Source organism: Lepidothrix coronata, unplaced genomic scaffold (genome assembly GCF_001604755.1).
Source record: "Lepidothrix coronata isolate B3197 unplaced genomic scaffold, Lepidothrix_coronata-1.0 Scaffold72, whole genome shotgun sequence".
NCBI lineage: Eukaryota > Metazoa > Chordata > Aves > Passeriformes > Pipridae > Lepidothrix > Lepidothrix coronata.
Window position 1 is genome coordinate 1,775,550 of NW_016690252.1, and position 23,765 is coordinate 1,799,314.

Below are 23,765 nucleotides of genomic sequence, written 5' to 3' on the forward strand. Positions count from 1 at the left end.
CCTGTTGAACAGCTACAGGATCATTATATTACAAGTGTGTATATTCTGTAGCCGGAAGTACCTAATTAATTTTACAATGCAAGCTCTTGAAGTCTGCAGGGAGTTGTATAAAGCTGTGTAATTCAGTTCTCATCGTTTTGGGGATACGTGACCTTCTTTCTTTGGATATTAGTAGAAATAATAATAAAAAGCTTCCTGTCATTTCGTTCAGTAGTCTTTCTTTTCTGTTACACAGAATAGTCGAATATGGGATAACATACTTCACCTGAAAGTAAATAGATTGCTGGTAATCATCACGGAACCCTTTTTTAGAAATGTTTCATGCAGAGTGTGCGTGTGTGTGTGTAGGGATCTAGGCATTGGATATGAAATAAGGGATCAGCTAATTATCTGAGCAACACGCTGTCTCTCTCTCTATTTTAAGCTACCTTCCCAGTCTGGAGTTATCTTGCTGGCTGCTTTCTGAGGGAAGATTTGCTGGGCCATCATATTACTGCTTCACTGTAGAACAACTTAATTTTAAGAAATGATAAGCACTGAAAATAGCAGAAATGTGATTGACACAGAGGTGATAATGTGCTGTTTACTGAGGGGTAAAAACCCTGAGACCTAGTATTTCAGCCTGAGTGCTGTAGGCAGTGGCTTCATTGTGCAGTAGATCTCCCAGTAATGACTGTGTCACATTCTTTGCAACTTTATGGGGTAGTAGGTACATGGAGTGCAAACACCGCTGCCTGCTGGTATGCAGGACATCAGGGATTTGAAGTTAGATGCAAATTATTGACGCATGTACAGAAAGCAAATATGTATCACAGGATGTGTTACAGGACACATCTGGTCTGTAATTGCTCTGCGCTTAATCTTGTTAAACCAGGCATTTAAACTTCGTAATGGAAAGGAGTCAGTCAATATCTTGTTTTAAGATGGCCTTCTCATATGTGCTTCTTTTCAGAACTAAATTTCTTGAATGAGCTTAATTTAGATGTAAGAAGTACTGTAATGGTGATATACAGTAATTGCATCTTCAGTTTTAAGTGCAGGTCTGGTTCTCCCACTGCCTCCACCCCATGTTGAAAAGGATGTGGTAGAGCTAGAGAAGGCTTTTGAAGCTACTGGGAAGACTGCACTTATGGAATGTGAGGAACAAGCAGATTAGGACTTCTGCCTGCAAGAGTGGGTGTATGATAGAGGTCTGTAAAATGTCTGTGGGGAAATCACCCAAGGTGATGAGGGAGCTGGCGGAAGAGCTCACCAAGCTGCTCTCCATCATCTACCAACAGTCCTGGCTCCCTGGGGAGGTCCCAGATGACTGGAAGTTGGCAAATGCCACACCCATCCACAAAAAGGGGTGGAAGGAGGACCCGGGAAACTAAAGACCCATCAGCTTGACCTCCGTGCCTGGCAAGGTTATGGAGCAGATCATCCTAAGTGCAATCACACAGCACCTACAGGATGGACAAGGGATCAGAGCCAGCCAGCACAGGTTTAGAAAGGGCAGGTCCTGTCTGACCAACCTGATCTTTTATGATCAGGTGACCTGCCTGGTGGATGAGGGGAAGGCTGTGGATGTGTCTACCTGGGCTTCAGCAAAGCCTGTGACACCATCTCCTGTGGCACACTCCTGAAAAAGCTGCAGCCCATGGCTTGGACAGGGGCACTCTGTGCTGGGTTAGGAACTGGCTGGAGGGCTGGTCCCAGAGTGGTGGTGAATGGAGCTGTATCCAGTTGGTGGTCGGTCACTAGTGGTGTCCCCCAGGGATCAGTGTTGGGCCCAGTTCTGTTTAATATCTTTATCGATGATTTAGATGAGGGCATTGAGTCCACCATCAGCAAATCTGCAGATGACACCAAGTTGGTGGGGAGTGTCAATCAGCTGGAAGGCTGGAGGGCTCTGCAGAGGGACCTGGACAGACTGGAGAGTTGGGCTGATTCCAACAGGATGAGGTTCAACAAGACCAAGTGCCGGGTCCTGCACTTTGGCCACAACAACCCCCTGCAGTGCTACAGGCTGAGCACAGAGTGGCTGGAGAGCAGCCAGGCAGAAAGGGACCTGGGAGTTTGGATTGACAGGAAGCTGAACATGAGCCAGCAGTGTGCCCAGGTGGCCAAGAAGGCCAATGGCATCCTGGCCTGGATCAGGAACAGTGTGGCCAGCAGGAGCAGGGAAGTGATTCTTCCTCTGTACTCAGCACTGGTGAGGCCACACCTGGAGTGCTGTGTCCAGTTCTGGGCCCCTCAGTTCAGGAAGGACATTGAGGTGCTGGAGCAGGTCCAGAAAAGAGCAACAAGGCTGGTGAAGGGACTCAAGCACAAGTCCTATGAGAAGAGGCTGAGGAAGCTAGGACTGTTTAGCATGGAGAAGAGGAGGCTCAGGGGAGACCTCCTCACTCTCTACAACTCCCTGACAGGAGGTTGTAACCAGGTGGGGGTTGGTCTCTTCTGTCAGGCAGCTACCAGTAAAACAGGAGGGCGTGGTCTTAAGCTGTGCCAGGGGAGGTTTAGGTTGGATATTAGGAAGAAATTCTTTACAGAGAGGGTAATCAGACGTTGGAATGGGCTGCCCAGGGAAGTGGTGGATTCTCTGTCCCTGGAGGTTTTTAAGATGAGACTGGATGTGGCATCAGTGCCTTGGTCTGGTAACCACGGCAGTAGTGGATCAAGGGTGGACTTGATCATCTCAGAGGTCCCTTCCAACCTGGCTGAATCTATGATTCTATGTAATCAACTGCTCACTCCAAGCAAGTGTGCAAGAGAGCGAATATTAAATGGAATCAGTGAGTTACAGCTTCAAGGTGAACTTACAGAGGTGGTTCTTCATGTATGTAGTTAACCTGAGGAACTCCTTTCAGTAAGATGATGTGAGTGCAGGAAATGTACCCAAAAGAGACTTGACAATTTCCTCCTAAAAAAGAACCACAGCAAGAAAAGGAAAAACCAGCAAAAGTTTTTGTATGTAAATTATATTTGACTAAGGAAATCAGAGCCACAAATAGTTGAAGACCAGGAGGGCATCCAGAGAAAAACTGCACTGTGGTTTCAGTTCGTGTGCTCTTCCCTAGATATCAAACTAACCATAGCTTATAACAGGATAGCAGGTGGGTGAACTTTTGGAATTGATTCAGCATAGAATTTGTTACAGATTCATGTGTAGTAATTCTCCTGGTTTGCCAAGGGAAGATGGTCTTGTTGCTTGTACTTCTGTTCTTCTATCATAAATGTGGTTGCTGACAGGGAATCTTTTTCTTACAAAACAGAAATAAAAATGAAAGGGAAAAATACTGTGTTTTAGTTCTGGACTCAAAGAGCATGACAAGTAGCCTTCCAAATTTTGTTTTGTCTGCTGGCTGTATAAGAAAGTAAAGCTGCTTATCCTTTTCATTCTTTTCTGATTGTAGTCCAGTTTGTATTTTTTATCTTTTTTTTTTTTAATGTTTTTAGATAAGAAGTATCCTATCTATGCTATCCTTGAACAAAGTGAGTTTCTGTAACCAGAATTGCATGTGTAAACATTCTCTTAGTTTAAAAGCTTAGCCCAGTTGGCACGGGATATATTTTGGGTTTCCTTTGCCAGAACTAGTAAGGATGTTATTTTTTGTAAAACATAAATGTCGAGCAGACCTTCTGGAGGTCACAGTATAAAGTCTGTTTGGTTTTGCTGTGATTAAGAAACTGTGTCATGTACATTTTTTATTTTTCTGAGATTAACCGTAACTTAGTTTTAACAAGTTACCCATTTTCTTTTAAATATAATTTTAGAGTTGAAAGTTTTCTGCACACGCATCTAAAAATGCTTTCTAGAGTACATGCAGTATATAAAAGTGATGAATTGCTTCTAGCTTTATGATGACTAATAAAGACAAAAGTAATTTGAATTATTAAATGCAACTTTGGTGTTTGTTTTGGTTGTATGGAATACCTAGAATGCGGAGTTTCTATACTTAGCCTCCTTATCTCTTAAGGCTTAAACCTCTGTCAGCTTGGTGTCTGCTGGGAGGATGGCTGGCTCTGCATTTCCAGAGCAGAGACCAGAGCAGGCTGTTCAGTTACTGTGTAGTCAGAGATAAGCACAAATCTAGGTGTTGTCTGACCGTCCAGTCTGCATTTCCTTTTCCTTTCAGCTGTTCTCTAGGCCTCTTAACCTTGAAGTAGCTTCCTCTAAACTCATCTGAGTTTTGAAATAAAGCACCTGTGTTGCGGTGGAAGGATTTAAGTCTCCAAGCTGAGCAGACTGGATTTTATACAGAATAGGCTGTTAATTTAATGGGGTAGGCCCATTGTGTTGTTCTTCTACACATATTTCTCATGCTCCCATGTAGTGTGCATTTGTTTTAGGGGAAGAAATGTTGTGAATGTGGAGAGCAATTCTTTCCATGCATGAATGGTACCAGAATGGAGACTTGATTGTGTGATTATGAGTGTTTTGAACTCCCGGTAGGTTTTAGTGGAAACAGAAAATCTTACCTCCCACCTGGCTTAGGTGTAAGTGTTGACTTTTCTAGAATTCATTCAAGAAAAGAAAAATGGTACCCATTTGGTGACCTGGTATGCTGCTTACTGTGGGCTCATATCAGGGATGTCACTGAGACTGCCAGGCCTTGCACAGTCCACTGACTGTACCTGCTGTTGTTTCATGTGGGCACCAGTGGTAGAGCCAGGAGCAGTCTGACCAGCATCAAGAAGGATGACAGAGCCCTGGGAGTAGCCATAAGGGACTCTGGAGCACAGCTAGTTTTTTCATCCGTCCTTCCAGTCAAAAGGGAAGGAGGTTGAAAGGGCCAGTTGTACTTGGAGAATCAGCAGATGATTACAGGCCTGGTGCCACAGCCAGGGGTTTGCTTCTTAGCCTGTGGTCTTCTGGAGGCTGATGTGTTCCATCTGTCAGGGAAGGGGATGATTATCTTCAGTCATCATGGCCCCCCTAAGGGCAAATTGTGCCTGACTAATCCAGTGGCCTTCTATGATGGAGTGACTGTGCAGGGTTGGACTCTGATCCTTGTGGGTCCCTCTCAACTCAGCATATTCTGTGACTGCAACAGTCGAGAAGGGAAGACTGATTCATGTCATCTACCTAGACTTCTGTAAGGCCTTTGACGTGGTCCCACACAACATCCTTATCTCAGCGCTGGAGAGATAGGAATTTGGAAGGTGGTCTGTTTGGTGGATGAAGAATTAGCTGGATGGATACAGAGTGTTGTGGTTAATGACTCTGTGTCCAGGTGGAGGCTGGTGATGAGTGATGTCCTTCAGGGCTCTATCTTAGGACCAGTGCTCTTTGATATATGACATAATGAGGTTGAGGGCAAGCTGAGAGGTTGGGATGCCATCCAGAAGGCATCTGGAGAAGCTTGAGAAATGGGCCCATGGAATGTCATGAGGTTTAACAAGACCAATGCAAAGTGCTGTGCCTGGGTCAGGGCAATCCCAGACATGAGTACAGACTAGCTTGGGGCTTCTTATTGATGAAAAGCTGGACGTGAGCTTGCAACCCAGGAAGCCATAGAGAGCAGGTCCATAGAGAGTACGAAAGATGTTCAGGGGGCTGGAGCACTTCTGCTATGAAGACAGGCTGAGAGGGCTTCTAGCACCTTCCAGTACCCAAAGGGAGCTTATAACAAGATGGAGAGAAACTTTTTCTATGGGCAGATAGTGATAGGACAAGGGGGGAACAGTTTTAAACTAAAAGAGGGAAGATTTAGATTAGATATTAGGAAGAAATTCTTTGCTGTTGGGGTGGTTGAGGCACTGGCACAGGTTGCCCAGTGAAGGTGTGGCTGTCTCTTTCCTGGCAGTGTTCAAGGCTGGGCTAGATGGGGCTTTGAGCAGCCTGGTCTAGTGGAAGGTGTCCCTCCCATGGCAAGGGGATTGGAATTGGAATGAGATGATCTTTAATGTCCCTGCAGCACCATTCTGTGGTGACTCATAGTCTTACCAGGCTGGTGAAGAGGGCTTTAAGCTAAAGTTACTGGTGAAGGGGAACCTCAGTTGATCCCAATTCTACCAGTTTGATGTGAGGGGCCAGCAAGAGATACTCAAACACTGGAGAAGGATCTCAGGACAGCAGGACAGCACCTGAGGGGCAGCACAAAGGAACTGCAGCCCTTCCAGCCAGTAAGTTGTCTTCACTGGGGGCCCAGCACAGTTGCCTTTATGCAAACACAGAGCATGGGGAATCAACAAGAGGAATTAGAGATGCGTGCCTGTCTGAGGGCCACGATCTTGTTGGTGTCATGAAGATACGGTGGGGTGACTCCTTTGAGAGGAGTGTTGGAATGGAAGGATACAGCTTCTTTAGGAAGGACAGGCCCAGAAGAGGATGGGGTGTTGCACTCTATCAGTGACCAGCTGGCATACACGGAGCTCTGCCTGGGGATGGATGAGGAACCATATGAGAGCCTATGGGTCAGAATTACAGGGAGAGCAGGGACAGATGGCATTACAGTGAGGATCTGCTACAGGCCTTCTGACCAGGAGGACTGAGTAGATGAGGCTCTCTGTAGAAATATAGGAGTGGGATAATTCACAAGCCCTGGTACTCATGGGGGACTTGAACAACCCCAAATGTGTTAGAAGGGCAACATAGCTGGGCACAGGCAATCTGAGCAGTTCTGGAATGCATTGGTGGTGACTTCCCTCTCCAAGTGATAGATGGGCCAACGAGGAGACGTGCTGTGTGGGACCTTCCTCTCACCAACAAGGAGGGGCTGGTGAGGAATGTGAAGGTCAAGGGCAGCCCGGGCTGCAGTGACCATGAAATCTGGGGGGCAGTGAGGAGGACACACAGCCAACTCACTGCCTTGGCCTTCAGGAGAGCAGACTTCAGCTTCTTCACTCTGAAGAAGAAGAGTGTCATGGGGTAGAGCTCTGTGGAGGGAAGAGGGGGCTCAGGAAAGGTGGTTAATGTTTAAGTATCCCTTCCTCCAAGCTCAGGAGCAGTTCATCCCAACAAAGAGACAGTCGGGCAAAAACTCCGGACTGCATGGATGGACAGGGAGCTCCTGGACAAACTCAGACATGAAAATGAAGCCCGCAGAGGGTGGAAGCAAAGACAGGGAGCCTGGGACTAATAGAGAGGTTGTCTGAGCAGCCAGGGTTCTGGTTAGGAATGCTAAAGTTGTAATGTTGGGGAGAAAAGGAAGACTAGAGAAAATGTGAGCCCTTTTTGTAAGAAAATGGGAGACCTGGCTAACTGGGACAAGGAAAAGGCTGAGGTACTTAATGACTTTTTTTGCCTCAGGATCTTTACTGACAAGATCTCCAGCCCTCTCAGTTGTAGAAGGGAGAGGCAGGGACTGGGAGAATGAAGAACTGCCTGCTGTAGGAGAGGGTCAGGTCTGAGACCATTTAAGAAATCAGAATGTAGATGTGTCCGTGAAATCTGACAAGATACATCCACAGGTCCTGAAGGAACTGGCAAAGGAAGTGGCTAAGGCATTATCCATTGTATTTGTTGAATGGTGAAGGTCCCACTCATTGGAAAAGAGGAAGCATAACCTCCATTTTAAAAAGGGAAATTAGGAAGACCTGGGGAACTCCAGGGCAGACAATTTTACTTTTGTACCTGGCAGGACAGTGGATCAGATCCACCTGGAAACTATACTAAGGCACGTGGAAAGTAAGAGGTGATAGGTGACAGCAAAACTAATCAAGACCAAAAAAAAGATGCTATCAGCATGGTAGCTGGAGACAACAGGGTTTTTTAGTGGCTTATCCTGGTGTAAAGGTGCGTGGTTTTCTGGCATTTAGCAAGCCAGAAACTGATCTGGAGAGTTGATCTAAAAGCGAACAAATACTGTTTTCTGGTAGTCGTTTGGTGCTCGCCCACTGGTAAGTGCAAAACTATAAGTGCAGGAAAGAGCAGAGCTTGTGATTGTTGGTAAGGAAGACCACAGTTGTGGTGGTTCTGATTTAAATGGGTTTAAGTTACTGTGGGATTGCAGCCTCAGAATTTGGATCCTTGCTCTGAATTCTGGTGTGAAGCCTCATTTCGTCACTGACCTCTTAGTCACTGTTAAAAAGCATAAAATGTTTGCAGATACCCTGTGGGCATTCACAATTGCTTCATGACTAACTTCTCTGTGTTAGAACACTGTGCCTTCTAATTGTTTTCAGGCTACATTTCAGTTTTGACAGCTGAGAGAAGTAACTTCCTCGGCGTGAGAAATTAAGAATATATTAGTGATCTGGTTGTGTCAAAGAGAATATCAACCCTTCCCACTGGCATCGTGCATTATGGACCATGATGTATGACCATGTGTTTGAGTTAGGGTGGTATTTCAGTGGTCAGTACTTACTGTCCTATGTTTTGAGTTAATTCTTTGTAAGTGTCTCTTCTAGCTTTGAATTTAGTGTTAACTCCACTGGTTTGGTACTTCCCTTTTGTCTTCATTAGAATGCTTTTTATTGCATTTGTTGAATAAACTTAATTTCAGTTTTGACAGAAAGCACAGACACAACTTTACAAAATTAAGGGAATCTCCTTGAAATTCAAGTTCAGGATTAATGTTCAAAGTGATCTGGTATAAAAAAATAATGCCTTTCTGGCTAGTAGTCTAAGACTGTGCATGGAACTTCAGGAACAACATTATTTCTTTTCAACAATTTATAAAATTGTAAGAGGTTCTTATTGGTGTTTTTAGCCAGTAGTTTATTGTGTCCATGATAGTATGGTATCTTACGTATGTCTTGCTTGCTGAAATGTCATCTTCTGTTTAATGTGGGGTGACCCTGGCCAGATGCCATGTACCCACTAAAGCCACTCTCTCACTCTCCCTCTGCAGCTGGACAGAGGAGAGAGAAAAAACCAGCTAAGGATTCATGAGTTAAGAGCTGGGAGATGTCACTTACTGATTACCTTCACGGGCAAAACAGACTTCAAGTGGGGATAGTACTTCAGTTTATTACTAACAGGATAAGAGCCAAAGAGTGAGAAATAAAACAATCCTAAAAACACATTCCTCCCACCCCTCCTTCCTTCCATGTTCTCCCTCCTCCCCGCAAGCAGTGCAGGGGGACAGGAATGGGGGTTGTGGTCAGCTGTTGTTTCTGTCACTGCTCAGGGAGAGGAGTCCTTCCCCTGCTCCCGTGGGGTCCCTCCCATGGGAGACAGTCCTTGATGGACCTCTCCAGTGTGAGTCCATCCCTCGGGCAGTAGCTCTTCCCAACCTGCTGTCCCATGGGTCACTCCTCCATGAGGTGCAGTCCTTCACAGATGAGCTTTATTGACGTGGGTCCCCCACAGGGGCCACAAGTCCTTCACAGGAAAAGCCTGCTCCAGTGTGGGCTTCCCTCTCCGTGGGCTGCAGGTCTCCGGCAGGACCTGCTCCATCTTGGGCCTCCCACGGGGTCACAGCCTCCTTCATGCATCCACCTGCTCCAGCATGGGCTCCTCCATGGGCTGCAGGTGGGTCTCTGCACCCCGAAGGTCCTCCATGGGCTGCAGGGGCACAGCTGCTCCACCATGTTCTGCACCACGGGCTGCAGGGCCTCAGCTCTGGCGCCTGGAGCACCTCCTGCCCCTCCTTCTGCACTGTCCTTGGTGTCTACATTGTTGTTCCCATATTCTCACTCCTCTCTTCCCTGGCTGGAATTCTTTCTGTGCCACAACCTTCTGTTCTTAAATATGTTATCACAGAGGCGTTACTATCACTTCTGATTGTCTTGGCTTTGACCAGTGGCAGGAAGTCTGTCCTGGAGCTGACTGGCATTGCCTCCACCAGACAGGGGAAGCTTCCAGCAGCTTGTAGCAGAAACCATCCCTTGTAGCTGTCCCTGCTACCAAAATCCAGCCGCAGAAACCCACTACATGTGCTGAGGTCATTCTTTCAGGCTTTTGCACTTGGATGAGTGGGGAGACTTACCTTCTTTACTAAAATCTGTTTCTTCTTTCACTGTAGCTATTCCAGCTATCTCTCTGTACTGAATGTCTGATTGCTTCACTCAAAAATATTTTTGCTTGACTGTTTCTGTGTTTCACAGCTCCCAATTGAACTTGTACCTGAGGCTGTCAGAAAACTGTTGATCTCGCTTCTGTGTAATCTCAGTAAATGGTGTTTAATGCTGTATTAGTGGCAGTAGGATGTAATTTTTTTATGTGGTGACCCCCACCATGTCCCCAGGTAACCTTGTGTAGCTGGTTCTACTCTTAAAAAAAAACCCTGCTGGACAAAATCCAGAGTGCTCCGAGTTCTCTGCAACTGGGAGCTGTGACCCTTTAATGCCATGGAGCAGCTTCCCAGATTGGGGATTTTAGATGGACAAAGGAGAGGAGCAGTAGAGGAGGTAGGCTGAGCAAGGGAGTACAAAGGCCAAGTTGGAAGCAGTTGGGTATGACCGGGCCTGGAGCACTGTTCTTTATGGCAAAGAGCACGTGAGCTTGGTGAAGAAGTGTGACAAATCCCAGGTTACAGCACTTGTTGCCTCTTTCCTAACCTCTGTCTGCCTTCTCTGCATCCAATTGTGAAAAGAGAGCAAAGAGGGGAAAATAATGTAGAGATAGAAGAGCTGGCCAGTGCCAGACTTCAGCTATTCTGTATTCTTGTCCCAAAAAATACTGTATGTTGCTGCATGGGAATCCTTCCTCTGCTTATTTAATCCTGCTACTTTGGTGCTCCTAAGAAGTCCTTCAAAAAGTAGGTCTAGAAATGTCTTTTTAACACTTGAACAGTGAACTGGGACAAGGGGAAGAACTAGTGGTGAGAGCAGGGAATGGAAAGTCATTAAAACAGGAACTTAATTCCTAAACTAGTTTTACCATGTCTTGGAGCTAATGTTCTTACTCAGTTCAGGTGGTCCCCTGAAAATAAGAGGTGATTCTGATCCAACTTTAAACAGCCTGTTATGAGTAATTCTGATGTTTGGACACCAGCATACTGGTGATTTAGGATTATAATTTTTGTGCTCTGGCAAACTTGCAGTTGCCTGGTAACTTATAATTACCACCTAATTTTGTCATTAAAATAAACTGTTTTTTGTTCTTTGACTGTAGCTCTTGGCCTCTTCCTGTTCTTGTCATACAAAATAGTATGCATAGTCTTCCTCAAAACCCAACAAATTGGAAAAGCCTCGGATAAAACCCCTAAAAAGGGATGGGGTGAAATGTATGCAGAAATATGCTGCATGTAAGAAGTAGTTGCTAACATTTTTTATAGACATTTGCTTTATGGATTGTTAAGTAACACACAAATTTTCATGCCTTGCATGAATGAAATGTGCAAAAATAAAACCATTCACTGTATCAGATTAACTGAGGCTGGTAATCAAAATTGAAGGCAACAAATACTTGTTTAAGTTAAAATAGAAATGAATATTCCTGTGAATGATAACAGGGAAGCTGAGTAATTTGAACTGGGTAATTTCCTTGTCAGTAACTGTGATTAAGGGGGAAGCAGAAGAAATGTGTGGTCACTGGTTGGCAGAAGCAGAGGATGATAGGGATGGACAGGTAGTCTGAGTCAGAGAAGGAAACAAATGGAGTATTTCAACTTTGTCCTCACACAGACAAGGAGAGAGAGGGAATTTCTTGAGCCATCAGGGTATGCAGGGAGGCTTGGATTCCAGGGCATCTTAGGCAAGAATGAGACAAAGTAGAGACAGTAGAGACAAAGTTTTGGAAAACATCTGATGATTTGGCAGTAGCAGTCTTTGGGATGAGTCTTTAGGTAAGTTCTTTTATTGACATTTGGAGCTACTTCACGAGACACAGAAAGATGGCAAGGAATTGCAGGTCCTACTAAGATGGGTGGTCTTAGATGAACTGTGTCTTATTTGTGTGTGTTAGGGAAACAAATTCTGTGCAGGAATTTGGGAAGTAAATGATATTTAACTTCAGTTATAGTAGTTTTCTTGTTCAACCGTGGCATTCTCTAATGTGACAGACTAGTGACCGGTGGCTCCTCTGCTGTTGCTGTTAAATGGTGTTTTCTCTCCTAGGGTTTGGACGTGGCAGAGGGAGAGGAGCGGGGAGGTTTTCAGCCCAAGGCATGGGGTAAGAAATATGCAGAGCACAGATTTTGGCAAGGATCAAACTCAGTGGCAATATTAAATGACAATGTTGCCACTGTATGTATGAATATTGCTGTATGTTTGATAAACCAATATGGATTCAAAAACTGACAAATCTCTTAGATGATGAATGGAACATTTTTGTCTTAAACCAGTATTTCTAACTAGGCACCCTTATACAAACCTAATGTATGTTTACTCAGTGTTAATATCTCAAACTTGGAGAACAATACCTGCCATCGGTACCAGCCACATAGTGCCTTGGAGGCTGAAGATTGTGTTGTGTATTTAGTCTTAGGCCAATTCAAAATGAGATTCATTTCAGTGTAATGTAGAATGTGCAAGTTCTGTATAAAACTAGAAAGTAGAGATTCTAAACTTCCTCCTGTTTTTGAGGTTTCATGCGTTAGCTGTTTGGACATACATGGACCTTAAAACAGATGATTGAGAAGAAGTTACTCAGCAGCTTAAAAGTTTGTTCTCAATTTTGCTGGAATAATTTGCTTTATAGAAACATAACCTCCACTACTTTCACTCAGTGTTTGCCTTTAATGGCACTTCATGTAAAATCAGTGATGTCATGATGAACAGAAGGCTTTTTCTACTTCACTAATAATCCTTCTTGTTCATACTTTTAGGTGAAGAAACTGAAAAGAGGTTTTTCTTCAATAATCCTTTTTCACCTTTTAGCTGCATCTGTGTATTTTGGCATTGGGTGTCCTGGGCAGGTCTAGTGCTCTGAAAGGACATGATACTGGTTACTTGTCAGTCAGCCATGTGCTGAGTAACTTACCAGCAGAGAGGGTCTTATAATTTTTTTTTGTGTGTATAAACTAATGCTTTGTAAGACTGGGAGGGGTAGGTATGCTGTTAACTGCTTTTTCAGGAATTACTTTGCTTCACTTTCTCTACAGGAGTTTTGTTTTCCAGTCTTCTCACTTTTTTTCTCCTTTTCTCTTTTCTCCCTTTTTTATCTCTGTCTGCTCATAGAAAAAAAAATTTTGAAGTGAAATTGAGATGTTAAATCTAGTACAACTTCAGCTAAAAAGATGACACTTGTGTTCATTGAATGACCCGTGTGTTCTCTTCCATTTCTTAACTTTTAAAACTCTAGGACATTTAATCCTGCAGACTATACGGAATCTTCTGCCACTGATGGCTTTGGGACAAAATCAGAGATTTGGGAGACTGTTCAGAATGATGCAGATGATGGAACTGGTAAGATGCTTCAAGAAGTGGAAGGACTGGAATGAAGACCTGTAGCAAATTGCAGTTAAAATAATCATTCTGCTAGTGTTCACTTAACTTCTGACAATGTGACTCCATCTTCTGTGACACAGATATTAGTTCATTTTTATAGTTTAACTGCTGCTGATGTGCAGAGCACAGAGCCTGTGTGTCTCTCTGGTAAGAATGAAGGGAAGGCATTGTGCAATTTTCTTGTTCTGGTACTAACAAACTCTTAAGAGACAAAGGAATTTGAAGAGTCACTGGAAGAACCATGTATGTGAAGAACTGTTTAGATACTGCTTAAGATCTCACCTAATGTAATTAAGGAGCATAAGTCCTAATAGAACTGATTGGTCCACGGGCATTAGGTATGGGGTATGAATATCCAAGAAGAAAAACAAAAGAAAAACAGTTTACAGATATGAATTCACTCAGTGACACTGGGATGGCTTTGGAAACCCCATCTCTGCAACACAGAAATGTAAGGATGTGAGTCTCTGGGATGGAGGAGAGTTCCAAGGTCTGCCATCTTTGAAGAGAAGAATGAATTAACAAAACACGAGTAGGCACTTGAATAGAAGCCAAAAAGCTGTTGGCTTGTCTGATGATAGAGGTAGCTCTGTGTTTCTGTATGATGTTTCAAGTGAGAAGTACACACTCCAGCTAAAGACAAGAGACAGAGAGAGTCTGGAAAGGAACCACTTAGCATTGTTCTTGTGGTGATTCAGAAATGAGGTGGGTGACCTGCTTATCTGTGATTGGGAAAATAGGATACCTTACTGCTTCCTGTGTTCTGTGGAGATGAAGACAGGAAATCCTGTGTCAGGATGGTGTAATTAATGCATGGTTTTGTCTGCACTTGAGAACCCTTGAGGGAGAGAATTTTTTTAACTGCAGCAATGGGTAACTCTTCTGGTCTCTTCGCTGCTGAAGCCTACTTGGGTGATTTTTCATCAACCCCTGTGTCAAGTATGGAGGGAGATCCTGGAGGCCAGTGCTCTGTTGAAATCTGCTCTGAGCTGCTTGAGCTTTCTGAGCTTCATATGAACTGTTTCCCACTTAACCAGAGAAGGCAATGACAGGCTCAGAGTTTAGGATGGCTTATTAAGCAGCTGTCTTGTCACTCTGAGTGCCTTCTGGTCCAGCGTGGAAGAGTGGCCTTGACTATATTAAGTTATTAATGAGATCATTCTTGCCAAATATGGCATCTTTCCAAGGAATTACTTCTGAAAATACTTGGTGCTGTAGCATAAACAGAAATGCACCTTTTATTTTCACTGATGTTTTTCAAATAAGGAGTACACCTAATGTCTTGAAAATTCCTCTTGGAATTCTTATATTTTTGTTTGCTATTGGTAGCAAGGGACAGGGTATGTCGTCACAAGCATTGCAGAAGAGTAAGCTTAGCTAGTAAAAGAAAACCTATAAGAAAGGTACAAGGAGACTGGACCAGAGGTAGAGAATCACTGGTTTGTTACTAATGATAGCAGCTGTATGGTTGTGGCTTACACATGACTTGTGCTCCACTTCCAAAGTAAACTCAAATGTTTTGTGAGCCTCCCTGCTAACTCAGAGTAGCCTTCGTGTGCTTCTCTCATGACAACCTCTGTTTCTTGTAGGGGAAGAATTCTGCCTAGGAATAAGAGTAGCTTTGTGTGGGTAAACAGATCCCTGTAAAAGTATGAGCGTGTCTACATGAGGAGTGTGCTTCTGAGNGGTCCTCCATGGGCTGCAGGGGCACAGCTGCTCCACCATGTTCTGCACCACGGGCTGCAGGGCCTCAGCTCTGGCGCCTGGAGCACCTCCTGCCCCTCCTTCTGCACTGTCCTTGGTGTCTACATTGTTGTTCCCATATTCTCACTCCTCTCTTCCCTGGCTGGAATTCTTTCTGTGCCACAACCTTCTGTTCTTAAATATGTTATCACAGAGGCGTTACTATCACTTCTGATTGTCTTGGCTTTGACCAGTGGCAGGAAGTCTGTCCTGGAGCTGACTGGCATTGCCTCCACCAGACAGGGGAAGCTTCCAGCAGCTTGTAGCAGAAACCATCCCTTGTAGCTGTCCCTGCTACCAAAATCCAGCCGCAGAAACCCACTACATGTGCTGAGGTCATTCTTTCAGGCTTTTGCACTTGGATGAGTGGGGAGACTTACCTTCTTTACTAAAATCTGTTTCTTCTTTCACTGTAGCTATTCCAGCTATCTCTCTGTACTGAATGTCTGATTGCTTCACTCAAAAATATTTTTGCTTGACTGTTTCTGTGTTTCACAGCTCCCAATTGAACTTGTACCTGAGGCTGTCAGAAAACTGTTGATCTCGCTTCTGTGTAATCTCAGTAAATGGTGTTTAATGCTGTATTAGTGGCAGTAGGATGTAATTTTTTTATGTGGTGACCCCCACCATGTCCCCAGGTAACCTTGTGTAGCTGGTTCTACTCTTAAAAAAAAACCCTGCTGGACAAAATCCAGAGTGCTCCGAGTTCTCTGCAACTGGGAGCTGTGACCCTTTAATGCCATGGAGCAGCTTCCCAGATTGGGGATTTTAGATGGACAAAGGAGAGGAGCAGTAGAGGAGGTAGGCTGAGCAAGGGAGTACAAAGGCCAAGTTGGAAGCAGTTGGGTATGACCGGGCCTGGAGCACTGTTCTTTATGGCAAAGAGCACGTGAGCTTGGTGAAGAAGTGTGACAAATCCCAGGTTACAGCACTTGTTGCCTCTTTCCTAACCTCTGTCTGCCTTCTCTGCATCCAATTGTGAAAAGAGAGCAAAGAGGGGAAAATAATGTAGAGATAGAAGAGCTGGCCAGTGCCAGACTTCAGCTATTCTGTATTCTTGTCCCAAAAAATACTGTATGTTGCTGCATGGGAATCCTTCCTCTGCTTATTTAATCCTGCTACTTTGGTGCTCCTAAGAAGTCCTTCAAAAAGTAGGTCTAGAAATGTCTTTTTAACACTTGAACAGTGAACTGGGACAAGGGGAAGAACTAGTGGTGAGAGCAGGGAATGGAAAGTCATTAAAACAGGAACTTAATTCCTAAACTAGTTTTACCATGTCTTGGAGCTAATGTTCTTACTCAGTTCAGGTGGTCCCCTGAAAATAAGAGGTGATTCTGATCCAACTTTAAACAGCCTGTTATGAGTAATTCTGATGTTTGGACACCAGCATACTGGTGATTTAGGATTATAATTTTTGTGCTCTGGCAAACTTGCAGTTGCCTGGTAACTTATAATTACCACCTAATTTTGTCATTAAAATAAACTGTTTTTTGTTCTTTGACTGTAGCTCTTGGCCTCTTCCTGTTCTTGTCATACAAAATAGTATGCATAGTCTTCCTCAAAACCCAACAAATTGGAAAAGCCTCGGATAAAACCCCTAAAAAGGGATGGGGTGAAATGTATGCAGAAATATGCTGCATGTAAGAAGTAGTTGCTAACATTTTTTATAGACATTTGCTTTATGGATTGTTAAGTAACACACAAATTTTCATGCCTTGCATGAATGAAATGTGCAAAAATAAAACCATTCACTGTATCAGATTAACTGAGGCTGGTAATCAAAATTGAAGGCAACAAATACTTGTTTAAGTTAAAATAGAAATGAATATTCCTGTGAATGATAACAGGGAAGCTGAGTAATTTGAACTGGGTAATTTCCTTGTCAGTAACTGTGATTAAGGGGGAAGCAGAAGAAATGTGTGGTCACTGGTTGGCAGAAGCAGAGGATGATAGGGATGGACAGGTAGTCTGAGTCAGAGAAGGAAACAAATGGAGTATTTCAACTTTGTCCTCACACAGACAAGGAGAGAGAGGGAATTTCTTGAGCCATCAGGGTATGCAGGGAGGCTTGGATTCCAGGGCATCTTAGGCAAGAATGAGACAAAGTAGAGACAGTAGAGACAAAGTTTTGGAAAACATCTGATGATTTGGCAGTAGCAGTCTTTGGGATGAGTCTTTAGGTAAGTTCTTTTATTGACATTTGGAGCTACTTCACGAGACACAGAAAGATGGCAAGGAATTGCAGGTCCTACTAAGATGGGTGGTCTTAGATGAACTGTGTCTTATTTGTGTGTGTTAGGGAAACAAATTCTGTGCAGGAATTTGGGAAGTAAATGATATTTAACTTCAGTTATAGTAGTTTTCTTGTTCAACCGTGGCATTCTCTAATGTGACAGACTAGTGACCGGTGGCTCCTCTGCTGTTGCTGTTAAATGGTGTTTTCTCTCCTAGGGTTTGGACGTGGCAGAGGGAGAGGAGCGGGGAGGTTTTCAGCCCAAGGCATGGGGTAAGAAATATGCAGAGCACAGATTTTGGCAAGGATCAAACTCAGTGGCAATATTAAATGACAATGTTGCCACTGTATGTATGAATATTGCTGTATGTTTGATAAACCAATATGGATTCAAAAACTGACAAATCTCTTAGATGATGAATGGAACATTTTTGTCTTAAACCAGTATTTCTAACTAGGCACCCTTATACAAACCTAATGTATGTTTACTCAGTGTTAATATCTCAAACTTGGAGAACAATACCTGCCATCGGTACCAGCCACATAGTGCCTTGGAGGCTGAAGATTGTGTTGTGTATTTAGTCTTAGGCCAATTCAAAATGAGATTCATTTCAGTGTAATGTAGAATGTGCAAGTTCTGTATAAAACTAGAAAGTAGAGATTCTAAACTTCCTCCTGTTTTTGAGGTTTCATGCGTTAGCTGTTTGGACATACATGGACCTTAAAACAGATGATTGAGAAGAAGTTACTCAGCAGCTTAAAAGTTTGTTCTCAATTTTGCTGGAATAATTTGCTTTATAGAAACATAACCTCCACTACTTTCACTCAGTGTTTGCCTTTAATGGCACTTCATGTAAAATCAGTGATGTCATGATGAACAGAAGGCTTTTTCTACTTCACTAATAATCCTTCTTGTTCATACTTTTAGGTGAAGAAACTGAAAAGAGGTTTTTCTTCAATAATCCTTTTTCACCTTTTAGCTGCATCTGTGTATTTTGGCATTGGGTGTCCTGGGCAGGTCTAGTGCTCTGAAAGGACATGATACTGGTTACTTGTCAGTCAGCCATGTGCTGAGTAACTTACCAGCAGAGAGGGTCTTATAATTTTTTTTTGTGTGTATAAACTAATGCTTTGTAAGACTGGGAGGGGTAGGTATGCTGTTAACTGCTTTTTCAGGAATTACTTTGCTTCACTTTCTCTACAGGAGTTTTGTTTTCCAGTCTTCTCACTTTTTTTCTCCTTTTCTCTTTTCTCCCTTTTTTATCTCTGTCTGCTCATAGAAAAAAAAATTTTGAAGTGAAATTGAGATGTTAAATCTAGTACAACTTCAGCTAAAAAGATGACACTTGTGTTCATTGAATGACCCGTGTGTTCTCTTCCATTTCTTAACTTTTAAAACTCTAGGACATTTAATCCTGCAGACTATACGGAATCTTCTGCCACTGATGGCTTTGGGACAAAATCAGAGATTTGGGAGACTGTTCAGAATGATGCAGATGATGGAACTGGTAAGATGCTTCAAGAAGTGGAAGGACTGGAATGAAGACCTGTAGCAAATTGCAGTTAAAATAATCATTCTGCTAGTGTTCACTTAACTTCTGACAATGTGACTCCATCTTCTGTGACACAGATATTAGTTCATTTTTATAGTTTAACTGCTGCTGATGTGCAGAGCACAGAGCCTGTGTGTCTCTCTGGTAAGAATGAAGGGAAGGCATTGTGCAATTTTCTTGTTCTGGTACTAACAAACTCTTAAGAGACAAAGGAATTTGAAGAGTCACTGGAAGAACCATGTATGTGAAGAACTGTTTAGATACTGCTTAAGATCTCACCTAATGTAATTAAGGAGCATAAGTCCTAATAGAACTGATTGGTCCACGGGCATTAGGTATGGGGTATGAATATCCAAGAAGAAAAACAAAAGAAAAACAGTTTACAGATATGAATTCACTCAGTGACACTGGGATGGCTTTGGAAACCCCATCTCTGCAACACAGAAATGTAAGGATGTGAGTCTCTGGGATGGAGGAGAGTTCCAAGGTCTGCCATCTTTGAAGAGAAGAATGAATTAACAAAACACGAGTAGGCACTTGAATAGAAGCCAAAAAGCTGTTGGCTTGTCTGATGATAGAGGTAGCTCTGTGTTTCTGTATGATGTTTCAAGTGAGAAGTACACACTCCAGCTAAAGACAAGAGACAGAGAGAGTCTGGAAAGGAACCACTTAGCATTGTTCTTGTGGTGATTCAGAAATGAGGTGGGTGACCTGCTTATCTGTGATTGGGAAAATAGGATACCTTACTGCTTCCTGTGTTCTGTGGAGATGAAGACAGGAAATCCTGTGTCAGGATGGTGTAATTAATGCATGGTTTTGTCTGCACTTGAGAACCCTTGAGGGAGAGAATTTTTTTAACTGCAGCAATGGGTAACTCTTCTGGTCTCTTCGCTGCTGAAGCCTACTTGGGTGATTTTTCATCAACCCCTGTGTCAAGTATGGAGGGAGATCCTGGAGGCCAGTGCTCTGTTGAAATCTGCTCTGAGCTGCTTGAGCTTTCTGAGCTTCATATGAACTGTTTCCCACTTAACCAGAGAAGGCAATGACAGGCTCAGAGTTTAGGATGGCTTATTAAGCAGCTGTCTTGTCACTCTGAGTGCCTTCTGGTCCAGCGTGGAAGAGTGGCCTTGACTATATTAAGTTATTAATGAGATCATTCTTGCCAAATATGGCATCTTTCCAAGGAATTACTTCTGAAAATACTTGGTGCTGTAGCATAAACAGAAATGCACCTTTTATTTTCACTGATGTTTTTCAAATAAGGAGTACACCTAATGTCTTGAAAATTCCTCTTGGAATTCTTATATTTTTGTTTGCTATTGGTAGCAAGGGACAGGGTATGTCGTCACAAGCATTGCAGAAGAGTAAGCTTAGCTAGTAAAAGAAAACCTATAAGAAAGGTACAAGGAGACTGGACCAGAGGTAGAGAATCACTGGTTTGTTACTAATGATAGCAGCTGTATGGTTGTGGCTTACACATGACTTGTGCTCCACTTCCAAAGTAAACTCAAATGTTTTGTGAGCCTCCCTGCTAACTCAGAGTAGCCTTCGTGTGCTTCTCTCATGACATCCTCAGTCTTCAGTAATGGAAGAATTCTGCCTAGGAATAAGAGTAGCTTTGTGTGGGTAAACAGATCCCTGTAAAAGTATGAGCGTGTCTACATGAGGAGTGTGCTTCTGAGCAAACAGACTGGTGGAAATTCAGAGATCTGGTTGACGTGCGTGTTGCCTAAAATAGAAAATACTTTCTGGACAATATTAGTGTAGGTAAGGCAGAAAACAGTTCTTTTAATAAAGCACTTTATGCTGCAGCAAATACATAAAGTGCATGTGAGTGTCCAGGAGTTCTACAGTTTTATAGTACTAATCCGTCCAGTCTGAGAACTGTCTGTCCCAGGACCTCCCCAGATATGCCCCCCTGGCACACCATCCCAGAATTGAGTTGGAGGCCTCAAGACTCCTTTCTTCCTCATCCTCCTCATCCTCTCAGTCTTTGGAGTTCCTCCCAGGTTTCTGGGCCATCAAGGTTGCTTTGGCTACAGTGATATTATTCCAGTCCAGGTGCATATCCCAAACAAGATGTGCTTGCTAGAGTCTTTTCCCTTGAAAAGAACATTAAATAAAGCGTGAAGAATTTAGAAAATTTGATGTGAAGCATAATAACAGGGTTTGGTAACTGTCAACTGCTATTCTAAAGTGTTAGAGACTATACAGCCATACTAAAAATCTGTATTTGCTATAAATCTTAAGAATCCTAAGGCATCATGTGGAACTTCTTTTGGGATGTTGAGTGTGTTTTTGCTGTGTGCATGTTCCCAAGAACCTCACTGAAATTCAGTAACACAGCTTAAGGCATGTGTGGAAATTTAGGGAATATGGTATGGAGAAAGAAGGTGTGAGAAAGCATTTGTGAATTGTCAGTTTAATGGTTCTTAAGGTTATGTGAATGAATGAGTGTCAGTGTGGGAACTTCCCATAAAATGACTTGGTTGGTGGAAATTTAAAGTAAACTTGGTAAGTGTGACTGTTCTTTTTGGGTGTTAAATATCTTTTTCTTGCTAGTCTTGATTTACTTTCAGTGCAGATGGAAAAGGCACCATAACTGACAAAACAAAAATGTCTCTCTGAAGAGTGTTTTATTTTGTAGTGTTGCTTCTTTACGCAAGCTCTTATAATATCTAAAAGAAGTCCCCCAACCAAAAGGAATCTCATTAAAAAGAGTAGGCTTTAAAACTGAATCATTTAGTTTTGTCCAAGTGGGAAGCACTTTCAACCTTGTGATGGAAGGCATCTTGAGGGTTTTTAGAGGAGGCTGCAGCTGGGGTAGTAGTTTTAAAGCAGAAGAGAGTGCTGGGAAGGAAGATGGAAGCAGTGGTAGAGGGGAAAGAGTGGAAGACAAGGTCTGGGCTGGAAGTAGGTTGCACAAAGCTGAGCATGATTTGACTTGTCAATCCCAAATATTAGTTTTCAGGGTTTTTTCCCCCCTACATTTATAGTGCTGTTATGTTAGTTACAAATCAACAGACTCAGTTAAGTTCCCAATATAGAGTTACTAAAGATTTGAATGTGGGAGTTGTATATATATCCATAAAGTTTTAAGTGGATTTTATGGATGCCAGGTAAGAATTTACACAGAAGAAGAGCAGGTTGGAAAATCACTGTCATTATTCCTCATTACGCAGTCCCAGTTCTTATTTCATCTAAAAAGAAAGGAAACAATATTAGCTCATAGTAAACACTTAAAAAAGTACTGCCTGTCATCTGCAGTTACGTTAAAGAGGAGATAGCAGGGCAACTGCCTGGAGAAACAAACCCAATGTACTGATCAGAGTGTTTTCTGAAGACACCGTGCAAATACAAACTCTCTGTGGATTCCGAGTTATTTACTAAGTAATTCCTCTTTTAGCCAGTGCTGAGGAATTATAAATATCAACACTTTCATTAAATATACAGCGTATGTTTCTGTCATATGTGCTCTGAAAGTGCTCTAGAACCTCATATCCTGAATTGCTGCCAGAAGAATCACAGTAGCTTCAGTGAAGCGTGTTTTAGGTGCACCATTGTGTAATCCAGTAGAAAATCTAACAGGGTTTTGTGGAGGTGAAATTTAAGTGTTGTTGGTTGAAATACAGAGTAAAGGGCAAATCTTTAGCAGTTCATAATGTTTAAGTCTAATTGTATTCCAAATAATATAGCATTGGTTTACCTGCATCCTTATTTATATAGAAGTAGCGTGCAGATGAAAGGCAAAGGCAAAGGACAGGTGGGGAGAAACAAAATGACCAATCCTCATCCAAAAGGGAATAAGCCTGAAGAGTATGATTCATCTCTTACCTTCTTTGGAATGTACAGGGCAGTGGGAGATCCTGAGTGAAAATCACAGCAGTTCTTATAAATAAGTTATGTTGGAGGTGCCCACTTCTCAAAGCAGGTTATAAAAATGGCATTGTGTTCTGGTAATTGATGGGTGCCTCTACTTTGGTATAGTTTCATAAACTACACAGAAAAACTTCCTTTATCATCTTAGTTATGAGCAGCCTTAAATGACTCTGAAACTGAAGAACGACAAAAAAAATCATAGTGTAACTGTCAAGAGGGAGGAAGGGAATTGTGTTGCTTGGAAGTTATGAGGAAGTTGGTATTTGGGTTTGTGGTTTTGTGGGGTTATTTTGTTGGGTTTTTTTTTTTGGTTTTTTTTTGTAGATCTGCAAAAGTCATAATGAACCTTCAGGTCATTCTAGAACGTGAGTGTAATCCAGAAATAAAGAATTAGTACGTGAAGTTCAGCATAGACCAAGATAAATTTATTTTAGGGCTAAAGTCAATGTCTGATTATTCAAAGAAAGGAAAAAAAGTAAGTAGTCTGACAGGAAGAGAGGAATTGGAGGAAAATAACTGAAGACTTATCAAAAAACTTGTATACTTTTTATTAGCTTTATAACTTTCTAAAACTGAACTTGTTACAAGGAGAAACAGTGAAGAGTCACAGAGAGCCATCTAGGTTGAAGCTGGTATGACAAAGATTCTTGAAAACACAAAGCATAATTCTGGTGAAAAACAGAGAACTCTTGAATTGTGATGGTTTACAAGGCTTGGTAGAAAGGTTGGGAAGAGGATATATGAAATTGCAAAAATGGCAACGTGGATTTTGAACTAAAAGGAAATTGATGTGCCTGTGGCAAGATTTGACTTAGAAATCCCATGAATAGGAGGAAAACATTAGCAAACTGGATTTGGTGCAAGGAAGAGCAGTGAAATTGAGACAGGAAGGACTGAATTAGGAAGGAAGAGTGTTAATAAATTTAAGTAATAAATTTGGCAGCTTGGGTAAACTAATAAAAGGGTGAAGAGTTGTGCTTGGTATTTAAAAAGAGTAGATGCTCAGAACTCCTAAGTAGGAGCAACAGATAAATGTTTAAATTGAATGTCAGGAAAACATCACAAGTATTATTCCAAGCAGGTTCAGTTTCCCAGAG

General features: G+C 42.6%; 1 protein-coding gene across 5 annotated transcripts in view; it reads left to right on the plus strand.

The window, feature by feature from the left end:
* UBAP2 (ubiquitin associated protein 2) overlaps nucleotides 1-23,765 on the plus strand; it is a 99,128-nt gene that overhangs the window by 34,959 nt on the left and 40,404 nt on the right. Inside the window, exons 7-8 of one of the 5 annotated variants that reach the window (XM_017819061.1) lie at nucleotides 11,929-11,983; nucleotides 13,115-13,218. The exons of the other annotated variants lie outside the window; for them this stretch is intronic. Coding sequence (XP_017674550.1) covers nucleotides 11,929-11,983; nucleotides 13,115-13,218 — 159 coding nt within the window. The remainder of the gene's footprint in view (nucleotides 1-11,928; nucleotides 11,984-13,114; nucleotides 13,219-23,765) is intronic. 5 annotated transcript variants of the gene reach the window in all.